The following is a 13,173-nucleotide window of genomic DNA, read 5'->3' on the forward strand; positions in this document are numbered from 1 at the left end:
TCATTATATCTCGTGAGCCCATTGTGGTCCCACCACAAAAATTTTAACAAACATAGACTATGACCCAATCATTATTCACAAAAGAATTTGGAAAATTTCAAGCAACATTTTTCAAAATATAAAGGATTACAATTTTCAATGAAGTACTTTTGAACCATAATTAAGTAGATATCCCATAATTTAGGGATCACTGGAAAGGTCAATCAACAGTCTTCCATCAGTGAAAATTGTGTTTAAAACTATTTACACAGAACAAAGTTGCATTCAATTTTATAACTAGAGATGGACCAAATTTTCATGAAATATTCAAAATATTTTTGGTCACAAATCAGAAACTATAAAATGTATGGAGCTAAAAATTTGCATGAGTGATAAGCACCACAGGTACTACAAACACATCAAGTTTCGTCAAAATCCGAGAGGTGATCCTAAATTCCTTGTTGATTTGACATGGAATGACCCATAAGGAAGTGTTTTAAAACTATAATTGACAAAAAAATCTAATATTACATGACTTTCAATTACACAACAGTACTTCTGGTCAAGTCACCATGGTGATAAAGTTAGCAACATGCAAGTTTGCACAATATCATTTTCTAAACATGGATCATGTGTACCAGTCAGGCCTCCTACAAACATGATTTTGTCTTCTTTTAGATGTACAGAAGGTCCAAAGAGGTATCCATAGGGAATTTCACCAACACAATCCCAGGAATCAGTGCGATCATTGTAGATGTAAATAAAAGGAACTAATGTCCAAGCTGGACTGCCTTTGCCAATTGGTTGCATTAATTTATCTCCTGTAAACACAATCAGACGACCACAATAGTGGTTGATAGAGGATCCTGTGCAAGGCATGTCAGGTAGTTTGTTCCACACTTGACCACTACTAGTGTTGTTACTACTCTGTAGTAGTTGTGGTAGAGATGCAGTCACTATGTTGTACGTATCAAGATCATCCTCGTCGAACCCTCCGACAATGTACAAGTTATCATTAACAATTAGAGGAATAGCTTCATATGTAACGTGTGGTAATTGCTCAACCACACTCCAGTGTGAGTCAGTGTCAGTCATATGAAGAACTTCCACTGCTCTTATCACATTCCAGCCTGTTCTTCCACCAGCTACTATCACTGATGATCCATGTGAAATACTTGAACAGCCATATCGTGCAGTTGGCATGTCCGGATATGGAGTGAACCACTGTTCAGAATTCATATCAAACTGATATACTTTGTTACTCACTATCACCACCTTCCTTCCTCCAATTGCTAGCAGCTCCTTTTTGTTTGGTATAGCTGCCAAACTAAAATCATGATAAGGTAATTCTGGTAGTTGGGACCAGTGATCCAATTTGGAGTCATACACATAAGGAATGTTAGTTCCCACAGCAACATATACTTTATCATTATATATAGCAACAGATCTGGCCCAGAACTTTTCGGGAAGATCACAACATCTTTCCCACGTTAGATCAAAATGGTTCCAGGAATCATTTCTACTGTCATTGACCTGAAATGGGACTCAAAGATCATAGTACAAACACCTACACTAACTATACCTCATTTGTCAGTACATCAGACTGCAGCATGGCCAAGTTAGTTCTTAGTACATCTATTTCAGTATCTTTCCTTTGAATTTCACTGTCTTTCCTTAGCAGTTCAGCATCCTTCCTTTGTATGTCCTGCTGAAGTGAAGCAACATTTGGGACATGTTCCCTGTCAACCCGACCCTCCAACTGTTCACATAGTGTCACTATTGATGTCCTGTTCTTGGGAAGGTTACTGAGGCAGCTTTCAATCAAGGGGATCAACACACCCAACCTGCCTCTGTCTATTCTACCGATATATTGATTGCGTCTTTCAACTTCTGTCCGACCTTTCACTTCAAACGTCACAGGATCAGTGACTACAGGTTCTGAGGGAGTTGGCCACTGATGGGATAATGTGTGGAGCATCACACAACCAAATGAAAACACATCCAGTTCTCTTCCATATCGAACACTTTGTGGGTTAGCTGCTAATGCTTCTGGAGGCATAAAATCAACAGTACCAGGTGCTTTGGTCATTTGTGATTGCCTTCTAGGGTCTACAAGACGAGCTGTACCTAGGTCACCAATTTTTGCTTCCATTCCTTTTGTAAGTAAAACATTATTACTAGACAAATCGCGGTGAATGATGGGTGGATTGCGCGAGTGAAGATACCTAATACCTAACGACACATCATAAAGAATTGACAACTTTGTTCCTATCGGAATGACTGGAGTTTGTTCTAGCAGATTATTTAGACTACAGTGAAGTCGCTCCATGACCAAACTAGGGAGTCTGGCGCCAGGAGGAAGGTAGATACCAAAGAAACGAACTATATTAGGATGACGTAATCGATTGCTCTGTTCACATTCTCGTAAGAAGCTTTGTTTGAATGCCTGAAATTCAGGTTCACTAACTTCGTACATGAAGATAGGGTGAATCTCCTTAACAGCCACTTCAGTTCCTTCCCACCTGGCATCTAGGATCCTGCCATTGGCTCCTCTCCCAATTTGTCTGCCAATTCGAATATTATTAATGACACAGTCTCGCAGAGACGATGGTATGCGACACGTTGGTTGAACCGGCAGACCTACATCACGACCTGCCATTATCTATTGCTCTCCTGTAAAACCACAGAACCACTGCACTTGCACATGAAGTCATAGGTAAACGTGGCAGCCAGTTATTAATTTTATTAGTGGGCTTAAATCCGAAAACTCTCCCCGAGGTGCTTGACTTTCCCTCTACGTATTCAAGCATCTTTGAAATATATGTGAATTCCTGATTTCCAGGGGTATTCCCAGCAATCACATGCAAAGATATTTTCGCCCACCAAAGGAGTGCTTTAATTATACACCTGGAATTACATGTACTTTGATCATATCAAATCATTATAAAAATTATTACATTTGTAAATTCTCAGTCATCCCAAGAAATCCAGTCTTCATCAACTTCAGATTCCTATAGACAAATAAAAAAAAGTACTGTAAAGCCACATAGACTTAACTATTAGTTTCTCATCCTCCAGAACTCAATATAGTAATGTGGGCAGGCAGACTTTTCTTTTAGCCACGTGGCTGAATTTGATAGCTCACATGAATCAGAATAGACTGCTCTAGCTAGATATCAACTTTAAAAGGTGCTGGATGGCCGCATTCAGCCACCAGTGGAATATCCGTAATGTGGTAAGAAAAATGGCAGTGAGGATGGGGATGAGAAACTGTTTATGTGGCCTAAACTAGCTAAATAAATGAAAAACACACAAAGTCCTCTAAAGTGGACACCACTGGCAAAATTATTTAGTCCATTAAGCATGGATGTACAGCATGGTACTTGAACAAATACGGTAGGATATCCAGTGAAAAAAAATTGAACACCTACTACTCTAATAGAGTAGTAGGTGTTCAATTTTTTTTGTGTTCAATAATAGAGTAGTAGGTGTTCAATAATAATTTAGGTGTTCAATAATAGAGTAGTAGGTGTTCAATTTGCTACTACTCTACTCTCATTTTGGAGTTTGACAAAAGTTGAGTATTTTGGCAACAGCTGCTATACACAATAAGTAGCAAGTTGTAAAGATTACTTGTTCAACTACAGCTGTACCTTTAAGGATAGTTTAGGCAAATGTACATAAATACAACACCAGGATGAAGTATGGCTGCTCACTGTGTGTTGTGTGTGTACTTGTGCGTGAGTGACAATATATGTGACTGTCTCAGTATAGTTTGCACAAGCACACCTACAAAATAAAAAAATAAAAATAGATGCATGTTTTTAAGAAAAAGAAAACTTTACTTGAACCATTACACAGGAAAGCAATTCTACAGGGCCAAGACTATATCTTGGTCGATTTGCAATTCATGATGAGCATTTAATCCAACTCTGTAGAACAAAAGTTATGGGTGCAAATGTAAGTATAGTTACTGTTAAAAAATGCTGTCTTTGCTCCTATAATTCCAAAACCACTTACCATAATAGGTAAAACTTGGGCAACCATTCTGTGGATAATACTGAGGCAATATAAAATAAATTTGGAAGCTAGGTGGGTTTTTGTTGAGACGGACACGTATTATTATATCACAATACTGTATGACACAAAGTGGGGGTAGATGCTGATCACTCGTCAGCTCAAATAGGTATAGTAGCCACATCATAACCATCTTACCAACTGTTTTGCGTTAGACACATTTGAAGCAGACACACACAAGACAAAGAAGCATTGTTACATTTAAGTGTGAACAGCCTCCACACATTTTGTGCAGTGAAACCTCTCTATACTGAACACTTTGGGACCAAGTGATTGTACTGTTAAGAGGAGAGTATTTTACTCAGAAGTAATATTGTATTGGTACAGGTCTGTCAACTCAGAAACTATCATTTATGGAGAAGTTAAACGTACACTGTGTTTTATTTGGAGGGTTCTTCAAGAAAGGTTACCATGAAATTTTCCATTCTGAAACACCTTTAAAGTCAGTTACCAGACATTCTCTAATCAGACATGTCCCAGAACTGCAAGGGTGCTTACAGGCTACAGGTTTTAATAAAGAGTAACCTAAAGTATCGAAGGGTGAAGTAGTATGTGAAAAAAACTGCAACACAGACGTTACTCAGTAATTATTCTTTATGAGAAACAGAAATTGAAATTCCGCTATATGGCAAAAGGGGATTGCCAATTGGACTACAACCATCTAAAAATTATTTAGCTAATAAGTTTTTAGTCAAAGGTCTAGCTTTATACATTTCACCCACGAATGACTCTCAAGCTAAACCTCTACAATGAAACCTAGTTATGTATTATGGACACTTTGGGACCAACCAGATTATCAAGGTGTCTTGATTTTTCATGTGTTAAGGAATACTGTGGGACCACTACCAAGTGCAGTTGTCCACATTTTCAAGTGTCCATGGTAACAGGTTACACTCTATTGCTACACCACAAAGAGTAGAGGATTGCATTCATCCCAAATCATATTACCTTGAGGTCTGGTTTCACTGAGTCAGTAGTATCAATGTCTTTTAGACAACTCTCGTCGATTTCTTCCCAGCTGAGATCATCACTATCCGATGATGCATCAGCAAGGGTCATCAACTTTTGTTTCTGACGCTGCTCCTATGTAAATTAAAACATTATGTCATAACTTCCACTGGGTTGATCCCATCACCTGTTCAGTTAGATGTTGGCGGAAGAAATATCGTTGCCAGAAATCAATGTTGGAGAGCACTGCTGGTACAAGGTTTGAGTGCAGTCCTCTGACCTTACTGCTTTCAGCTAACAGTTCAGATATTTGGTCAGTAAACTGTTCAAGAGTGAAACTTTCACTCCACTGTTTAAACTCTGGGTGGCTGGGTTCTTTACATAATTCATGATCAAGTTCAGGTTTGTTGGATTGCTTTTCTTTCACCGGAGCATCTTTAGGATCAGATGTCTCCTTTGTGTTATCACTGTTGTCATCATCTTTACTCCACAAGAAATTCACCAACTGTGTCGTAGCACCACCAACAAAGTTGCTTGTGTCTGTTTGTACAGTGGTGACCAGTTCTGATAGGTCTCGTTGTGTTGCCTGTAGGACCTGTTCAGACTGCTGTTTAAAGTTGGAGACTAGACCGCCCCACCAACTAGTATTCGACGTAGTATCGGACTCCGCCATAATGTTACGCTCTCACACAACCTTCACATCAGCTCTTTATACTTGTTCTTGTAAATGGTAATTCTTGGGAGTTCCTATTAACATACATAAACGTATATGAATAAACACGGCGAATGAAGATCGAAAGTCACTCTACAACCTGCGTTCCTCGCATTCCAACACTAAAAGGCCATGACCCGGTATATTTACACAAAAATTAAACAAGATATTATACTCGTTACCACATTACCTTAGTAGTGTAGTGCTTTCCGTACAGGCGGAGTACAGGCCCTTGGTGACAACAAGACTGACGCTATCTTTCTAGTAATAGCACACCATAACATTATCACGTTAGTCATTGACGTATTATTTTGCCAAGAGTCACGAGGTACACCCTGGCAGTAGCGATCGCGCGGTAACGCCCCCTTTAAAAGGACCGAGAAAGGTAACACAAATTAATTTTACTGATGATAATAATTTTACGGTGTTTATTTATCAGGTGTACCGAGGTTGATGGCGATAGTCACACCCAATAATGGTGGGGGCGGTTATGAATATCACTTCGTCACGACACCAGCAGATTGGTTGATGTGTAATATCTGTCACTATCCGAGTAGAGATCCTTATCTTAGTGGATGTTGTGGTCACACATTCTGTAAGTCTTGTCTTGAGGGTGCAAAGAAAGCTACTACCATATCTGATGCTTGTCCCATTTGTCGAGATGAAGAATTCGCTACCATGCCCAACAAACAAGCTGACCGAACAGTCAGGAGTCTCCATGTGTTCTGTACTAACAAAGAGAAAGGTTGTGAGTGGCAGGGTGAAGTGAATAACATTGTCAGTCATGTTACGAACAGTGACGGTTGTCAATTTGAGGACGTGATATGTTCTAATGGTTGTGGAATGTGTGTACAACGACAATATCTGTCCAGTCATGTTGAGGATGAGTGTGTATGTCGTATGGTTGACTGTCAGTATTGCCATGTTACAGGAGAAAATCGGTTCATTAAGGGTGAACACAAAGATCAGTGTCCCAAATTCCCCATAGCCTGTCCCAACAAATGTGAAGCTGATAATATACCTCGTGAAGATATTGATGAACACAGGAAGATATGTCCACTTGAAGAAGTCACCTGTCCCAATGATTGTGGAATGACTTTGCAACGACAATATATACACACCCACATCAAAATGGAGTGTCCACGTCTTAAGATTGAATGTCAACATTGTCACATTACAGGAGAGCAACAGTTTATTGAGGGTGAACACAAGGAACAATGTCCCAAGTTCCCCATAGCCTGTCCCAACAAGTGTGAGGTTGGCAGTGTCCCAAGAGATGATGTAGAAGAACACAAGAAGATGTGTCCACTGGAGCTAATCCAGTGTGAGTATCACGTGGTGGGTTGTGAGGAGAGGATGGCTCGTAAGGATCAGAAGAAACATAACAAGGAGAAGATGGAAGAACACTTGTCCTTTGCCATACATCGGCTCACTAAGGCTCAGCACGATTTAACCAGTAGTCAAGTTGAGGTAGCGAACAGTAGAGAGGAACTAATAGCAAAGACTACTCAGATAGGTAAAGACCTGGCTACTACCAAACAACAACTGACCAGTACTCAAATTGACACTGTGAAGGCAATTGATAGACTCATACAGCGATTACAGCAAACAGAAAGAGATCTTGCAACTAAACAAGAACTAACAACACGTCAGTTAGAGAAATATAAAGATGACTTTACTGTGAAAGCTGAGCAGGTGGAAAAAGAGTCTAAAGAACGACTAGAAGTCACTGAAAATAACCTTACTCTAAAGCTTCAACAAACAGAGAATGATTTAACAACAACCAAACAAGAATTAACAGCTACTAAACAGAATTTCAAAGATGATCTTAAAGTCTCCAAAGAAGAAAGCAAGAGAACTATTGATAAGATTGAGGAAGAAATAAAAAAGTCTTTTGCTGATCAATCAAAAACATTAACTGATATGAATGAAAATTTGACGAACATCCAAGAAGAGGACAGAAAGTGGAAGGATGATCTTATTCAACAGCTTGTGGTAACTAAGCAAGAAATAGAAAAGACAAAAGATGAACTTGCTCAAAAACTCACAAACACAAAGAGAGATCTTAACACTACAAAACAACAAATAGCAGCCACTGAAGATGACCTTTCCCGTAAGCTTAAACAAACAGAGAATAATCTTACAACAACCAAACAAGAATTAGTAGCTACTAAAGAAAATCTCAGAACTACTAAAGATGAGCTCAAAGTTTCCCAAGAAGAAAACAAGAGAACTACTGACAAGCTTGAGGAAAAAATGAGAAAGAAGTTTGATGATGAATCGAAAAAATTAGTTGATATGAACACAAATTTGATGAACACACAAGAAGAGAGTAGAAAGTGGAAGGATGATCTTATTCAACAGCTTGTGGTAACTAAGCAAGAAGCAAAGAAAACAGTAGATGATCTTACTCAAAGACTAGTTGCTAGTCAGCAAGAGACAAAAAATGAACTCACTCAGAAACTCACTAACACAGAAAGAGAACTGAACACTACAAAACAACAAATAGCTACAACTTGTCAAAATCTTACAAAAGCTGAAAAGGAGCACACCACATTAGCTGCCAATACTGATGAGGCACTAGCTAAACTGGAGATCAAACTCCAAACAAAGATCACTAAGATTGAAACTGCTGCTCAGAAGAGAATCACTGAACTGGAAACTAAACTGGAAAATAATACAAAATTACTATTCAGTGACTGGTCTAGCATTATCAGCACTTCATCTTCAAGGTTATTATCAGGTGATCAAGTTGTTCCAGTGATTATGAAGATGTCAGAGTATACCAAGAAGAAGAGTTGTAAAGTTTACTGGTACAGTGACTCATTCTACACTCATCACAAGGGATACAGAATGATACTGTATATTATACCTGCTGGTTATAGTGATGGTAGAGGTACTCACCTGTCAGTTGGCCTGGTCCTCATGAAGGGTCCATATGATGATCAGTTAAGGTGGCCACTGAAGGGACATTGTGAGGTGAAGTTGTTGAACCAGATCAGTAACAGTGAACATCATTTAGGGAATGGGAAGCATCAGGATAGTGGTCATATGAGGGTCACTAGTGGGGAGAGAAGTACTAAGTACATGTGGTACAGTAATCAATTCATATCCAATGAAGACCTCCACAAGATCACTCCCACATGTCAGTACCTCAAAGATGATAATATCTTCATTAAAGTAGACTATAAACTAGACTAGTATAAGTTTAATTGGTTACTGTTAGTTGTCTAGTTTGTAATATTTGTTGCATTTTTAATAATAAATAACTTTGATTAGGCCACTTGACCACTTCAACTAAAATAATATTTTGTTGCTCGGGCCAAATTCAGCCAAGTAGCTACAGGGTTGCTAGGTCAGTTTGGAGCTATTCAGCATAGTTATTGCTGTGCCACTAGCGTAAAATCCCTTCGTGGCATTATCTCTGCTTGAAAGGTGATCACAAATATTTTGCAATTAAAATACCAGGTTTTGGTCAGGCCTGAGAAACAAAATTAAAATATTTAATTTAAGCAACCTTATTACTAAATGGTTGATATGCCATGTAAAATCATATAGTTTTACGAGTAGCTATGATTATTATTTTTGTCTTGCCAGATCTCCAGTTATTATTACCTTTTTAGTAACTTGATAACCCTGACTCTAGACTCCTACCTAACTCCTTGTAATTATATTGTACATGTAATTGTCAAATCATTATATAGGATGTTTATCTCTCTAGCTGCAAGTTTACGCATGATGCATTTATGCAAACTGTGAAGTGTTGGTAAATTAAATATCGACCTTATTTAAATGACTAGCTGTTCTCATTATACTTTAAGCACTATTGTGCAAAACCCCCAGTGAAATTCAATAAACATATGGATGTACCATCTCCAGATCTGTAGTGCCAGGTGACTACACATACATCGGCTTTGCTGCTTTGTCCCATTTCAGGCCATGATTATCACCTCAATTAGCACATCAACCAGGTATAAAAACCTAATGAACAACTTACAGTATTTGGCTCCAATATGCACAAAACAAGCAGCAGTGAATAACATAGTAACTTAGTCTCGGTGTGACCTTGGACAACATGTGGACTGTACATAGTCCAAGAATATTGCTATAACTTTTGTACATTGAGAGGTCATCAAGGAGCAAGACGAACAGCAAATATCAACATAACTTTTGAATAAAGTACTTGCAGAACAATCCACACATTTCATTTGTTAAACTAATCTAGAGTAGCCTAATGGCACCTTGTTTTTAACCTATGAATGAAGTACACACAGGGGCACGTTTAGGATGTACAAGGGGGGGGGGGCCCTAACTCAAGATACTTATCTCTCATGTGAAGGTGCACAAAGCACACCTCTCAGCATGCTTGATTTGATTTTTGATTACACTCCTCTGTTTGGTTTAGCCAATCTTCCACAGAGGAGTATAGGGGAAAAACACACACAATAGGTACAAAACAGTATACAAAGAACAGACAACCACATACAACTAGACAACTAGTACAAAACATCCACAAAATACAGTATTAGTACACAAATCAGTTGAATGAAGAGAACTCTGGCGCAGATGGCTGTATACAGCATTAGCAAAATCAAAATGCTGGATCTAGTGGGGGTCTGGGGGCATGCCCCCCTGAAATAATAGATGCTAAAGTACTGCGATTTGGAGACATTTTCACATACAAATGCTTATAATTTGCCTACAAATATTTAATATACTGCCCTTTAGATTAGGTATAACTCTGCAGCATTTGTTAATGAAAAGGGTCAGACAACCAAAATACTCTCACAATTCCACAACAACAGATGCATGTTAGAATAAGGGTGCTCTGTACTATTTCAGCATGGCTTCCCACTTGCTCTATAACTCACAAACGGGTTGGTAAATTCTATTCAAATCTTTCTTGAACTAGTCTTACATTTTGTGGTCTACAGCAGTTTTTTTACAATCCATTATAGCTTCTCAATCATCAGATACTCTTCTTCCAGACTTGAGCTGGAACTAATCAGTCTTTTTTGTTGCTACGTATGCCTTTTCTCACCAGAAGGTCCTATCAAAAAATGACAAACACTCTTTTGAAGCAAATATTCTATGGTTACCCATCTGAAAATATAAAGTAAGCTTACTGGTTCAATAATGACAGACTAGTTCTAATTTTAGTATCATGGTGTAGAAACTGAGGAGCATGCACCTGCTGGCCGACCACAGTTATTGATAGGGCACAGAAGAATTGAAGAAACTTTAGGGAAGTGTTTTATGTGTAGGATTTCTATCTGAGATGGGCAGTGGGGTAGAATCAATAATGGAACCAATACAAGCTACTGTGATTCTTTCTCAAGGTAACGCAATCTTACCATCCAGAGAAAAAACAAACATCTGTACAGATATTAAGTACAAATCAAACTCTCTAATAGAACATACACCATGTACAGTGATGTACACAACAAATTAAAAAGTTACCAATACAGTGACACATTACATGTGCTATTACTAAGAATAATGTTCTCTGTTAGCAGGTCTACATTCCTCTGTAAATAAACAACACAACATGTAAAATTAAACAACACAACATGTAAATAAACAACACAACATGTAAATAAACAACACAACATGTAAGCAAACAACACAACATGTAAATAAACAACACAACATGTAAGCAAACAACACAACATGTAAATAAACAACACAACATGTAAACAAACAACACAACATGTAAACAAACAACACAACATGTAAATAAACAACACAACATATAAATAAACAATACAACATGTAAATAAACAACACAACATGTAAATAAACAACACAACATGTAAGCAAACAACACAACATGTAAATAAACAACACAACATGTAAACAAACAACACAACATGTAAATAAACAACACAACATATAAATAAACAATACAACATGTAAATAAACAACACAACATGTAAATAAACAACACAACATGTAAATAAACAACACATGCGAAAAAATGCAAATATGCTGTGAACAAGAATTAACAACTATAGCAGTAAAGAAGAGACAAAAATAGCATTTTCCAGAACACAGTAAATCATGTCTGATCAAATTAGCACCTTAACTATTTGTGAGTGTTATTATAATTGTGACCTGCTGAGCAAAACTAAACCAGTCTTTTTTGCACATTCCCAGAATTCCATCTCTGTTATCTATAGTAACAGCCAAAGTTTCAGCCTTTTGTTATGAATGGTCTTGGTATTATAGCACTAGAACAGGAATAAAATTCAGCAACAATATGGCCAATAAATTACAGGCACTTATTTATCAACCATAGCTCACGACTGGAACAAGCTACAAAGATGAGGTTTGATTCAGTCTGTTCACCATGAACTGGCAAATCGATCAACCAACTGTACGTCTCCATGTGGATGACCGTTCCAACAATGAAATGAAGATGGTAAACTTTATATCTACTGCATTGTAAACAAGTGCCCATACCTTACGAGCCTTATGCTACATGAAAACGAAACAAAGACTTTCTTACTCCTTATGAAGATAGTGTATAGGTTTTGTTGAATTGAACTTTGTTTCACAGCATATACTGAAGTGATTAAAATGAGTGTAAATTTTGTGTAACACGTGCATTTTTACCCAGTTTATTTCAATACAATTTTATAGCAAAATAGAATTCTGCAAAAACAAACTGCTTTTCACTCAGCGGGTCACAATTGTCACTTTCTCTTTGGTTTTATGCCATTTCTGGCCTTGAGTGTGTATATTCACTCTACCCACTCTGCATAGTGATGCTGAGAAAGTAGTAAAGCAAGAGAGGTTGCTAATATACTTTTTAGAATTGTCTCCACCGGTATATCTTCAGGTGCAGGCAGCCTCCCTTGTTTTACTACTTTTTATTTCTGTGATCCTAAAATTAAAGTTCTTTGATTTTTTTGCATTTGTTTGCTTTTTTTGGAACATAATTGTGGCTGGTGAACCCCTGCATACTGTATCAAAAGACAGAATGGTGTCAGACTATTATAATTGTCTAAATGTGTGTCCCAACTATCAAATACATGAACTGCATGGTGATTACACTTCATAATTATAATCACAATGAAGAAGCACCTCTGCAATGCAATTAATCCAGCTAGTAGTCACCACAGAAAGTATAGACAATTTCATTACAAACGTATGGGAAAGCCATTATGTACTACCACGAATTGACACCTCACACTGTCAGCAAAAATAACTGTTCCGGATAGTTATGAGCCCTTTGGTTATAACCTAAGTCCAACTATAGGTAAGTAGGGATCATAGACAAAAAAAAGTTGTGAAACAAGTACACAAGTACAAGGACAATTAGAAATTTGAAAAATTCAGTTAGGGATAAAAGTAAGGAAACAAGGAAGGTTGCGTACACTTGCAGATATACTAGTGGACATTTAATACCTGCATAAGAGTATTGGGATTACTGCATGTAAATGTCCACTATTATA

The 13,173-nt window shown here is 37.7% G+C and overlaps 3 protein-coding genes and 1 long non-coding RNA gene across 5 annotated transcripts in view; 1 reads left to right on the forward strand and 3 right to left on the reverse strand.

Annotated features, from left to right (window-relative positions):
- Positions 1-443: 443 nt before the first annotated feature.
- On the reverse strand, positions 444-2,803 carry LOC136265897 (uncharacterized). The gene is made up of 2 exons (XM_066060837.1): positions 1,562-2,803; positions 444-1,512 (listed from the first exon to the last, which is right to left on the reverse strand). Exons 1-2 carry the CDS (start codon positions 2,636-2,638, stop codon positions 547-549), a joined length of 2,043 nt encoding a protein of 680 aa, XP_065916909.1. The 5' UTR covers positions 2,639-2,803; the 3' UTR covers positions 444-546.
- A 96-nt stretch (positions 2,804-2,899) lies between these two features.
- On the reverse strand, positions 2,900-6,044 carry LOC136265898 (BSD domain-containing protein 1-like). The gene is made up of 4 exons (XM_066060838.1): positions 5,907-6,044; positions 5,192-5,751; positions 5,005-5,139; positions 2,900-2,990 (listed from the first exon to the last, which is right to left on the reverse strand). Exons 2-4 carry the CDS (start codon positions 5,675-5,677, stop codon positions 2,949-2,951), a joined length of 663 nt encoding a protein of 220 aa, XP_065916910.1. The 5' UTR covers positions 5,678-5,751; positions 5,907-6,044; the 3' UTR covers positions 2,900-2,948.
- Positions 6,012-9,004, forward strand: LOC136265895 (paramyosin-like). The gene is made up of 2 exons (XM_066060836.1): positions 6,012-6,101; positions 6,156-9,004. The coding sequence occupies exon 2, from the start codon at positions 6,170-6,172 to the stop codon at positions 8,915-8,917; it is 2,748 nt and encodes a 915-aa protein (XP_065916908.1). The 5' UTR covers positions 6,012-6,101; positions 6,156-6,169; the 3' UTR covers positions 8,918-9,004.
- Positions 9,005-11,111: 2,107 nt separating this feature from the next.
- Positions 11,112-13,173, reverse strand: part of LOC136265942 (uncharacterized) — a 37,280-nt gene continuing 35,218 nt past the window's right edge. For both annotated transcript variants that reach the window (XR_010705812.1, XR_010705813.1), the window contains exon 3: positions 11,112-11,244. This is a non-coding gene — a long non-coding RNA (uncharacterized lncRNA). The remainder of the gene's footprint in view (positions 11,245-13,173) is intronic.

Source organism: Dysidea avara, chromosome 9 (genome assembly GCF_963678975.1).
Source record: "Dysidea avara chromosome 9, odDysAvar1.4, whole genome shotgun sequence".
In the NCBI taxonomy this organism is placed as follows: Eukaryota; Metazoa; Porifera; class Demospongiae; order Dictyoceratida; family Dysideidae; genus Dysidea; species Dysidea avara.

Bases quoted from the DNA above. Each gene is read 5' to 3' on its own strand.
- LOC136265897 (XM_066060837.1), bottom strand. From the start codon at position 2,638: ATGGCAGGTCGTGATGTAGGTCTGCCGGTTCAACCAACGTGTCGCATA. The intron at 1,513-1,561 runs GTATAGTTAGTG...GTCCCATTTCAG, and splicing joins CTGATGTACTGACAAATGAG to GTCAATGACAGTAGAAATGA.
- LOC136265898 (XM_066060838.1), bottom strand. From the start codon at position 5,677: ATGGCGGAGTCCGATACTACGTCGAATACTAGTTGGTGGGGCGGTCTA. The intron at 5,140-5,191 runs GTGATGGGATCA...TAATTTACATAG, and splicing joins GCCAACATCTAACTGAACAG to GAGCAGCGTCAGAAACAAAA. The intron at 2,991-5,004 runs GTAATATGATTT...ATTTGTCTATAG, and splicing joins CAGTGAAACCAGACCTCAAG to GAATCTGAAGTTGATGAAGA.
- LOC136265895 (XM_066060836.1), top strand. From the start codon at position 6,170: ATGGCGATAGTCACACCCAATAATGGTGGGGGCGGTTATGAATATCAC.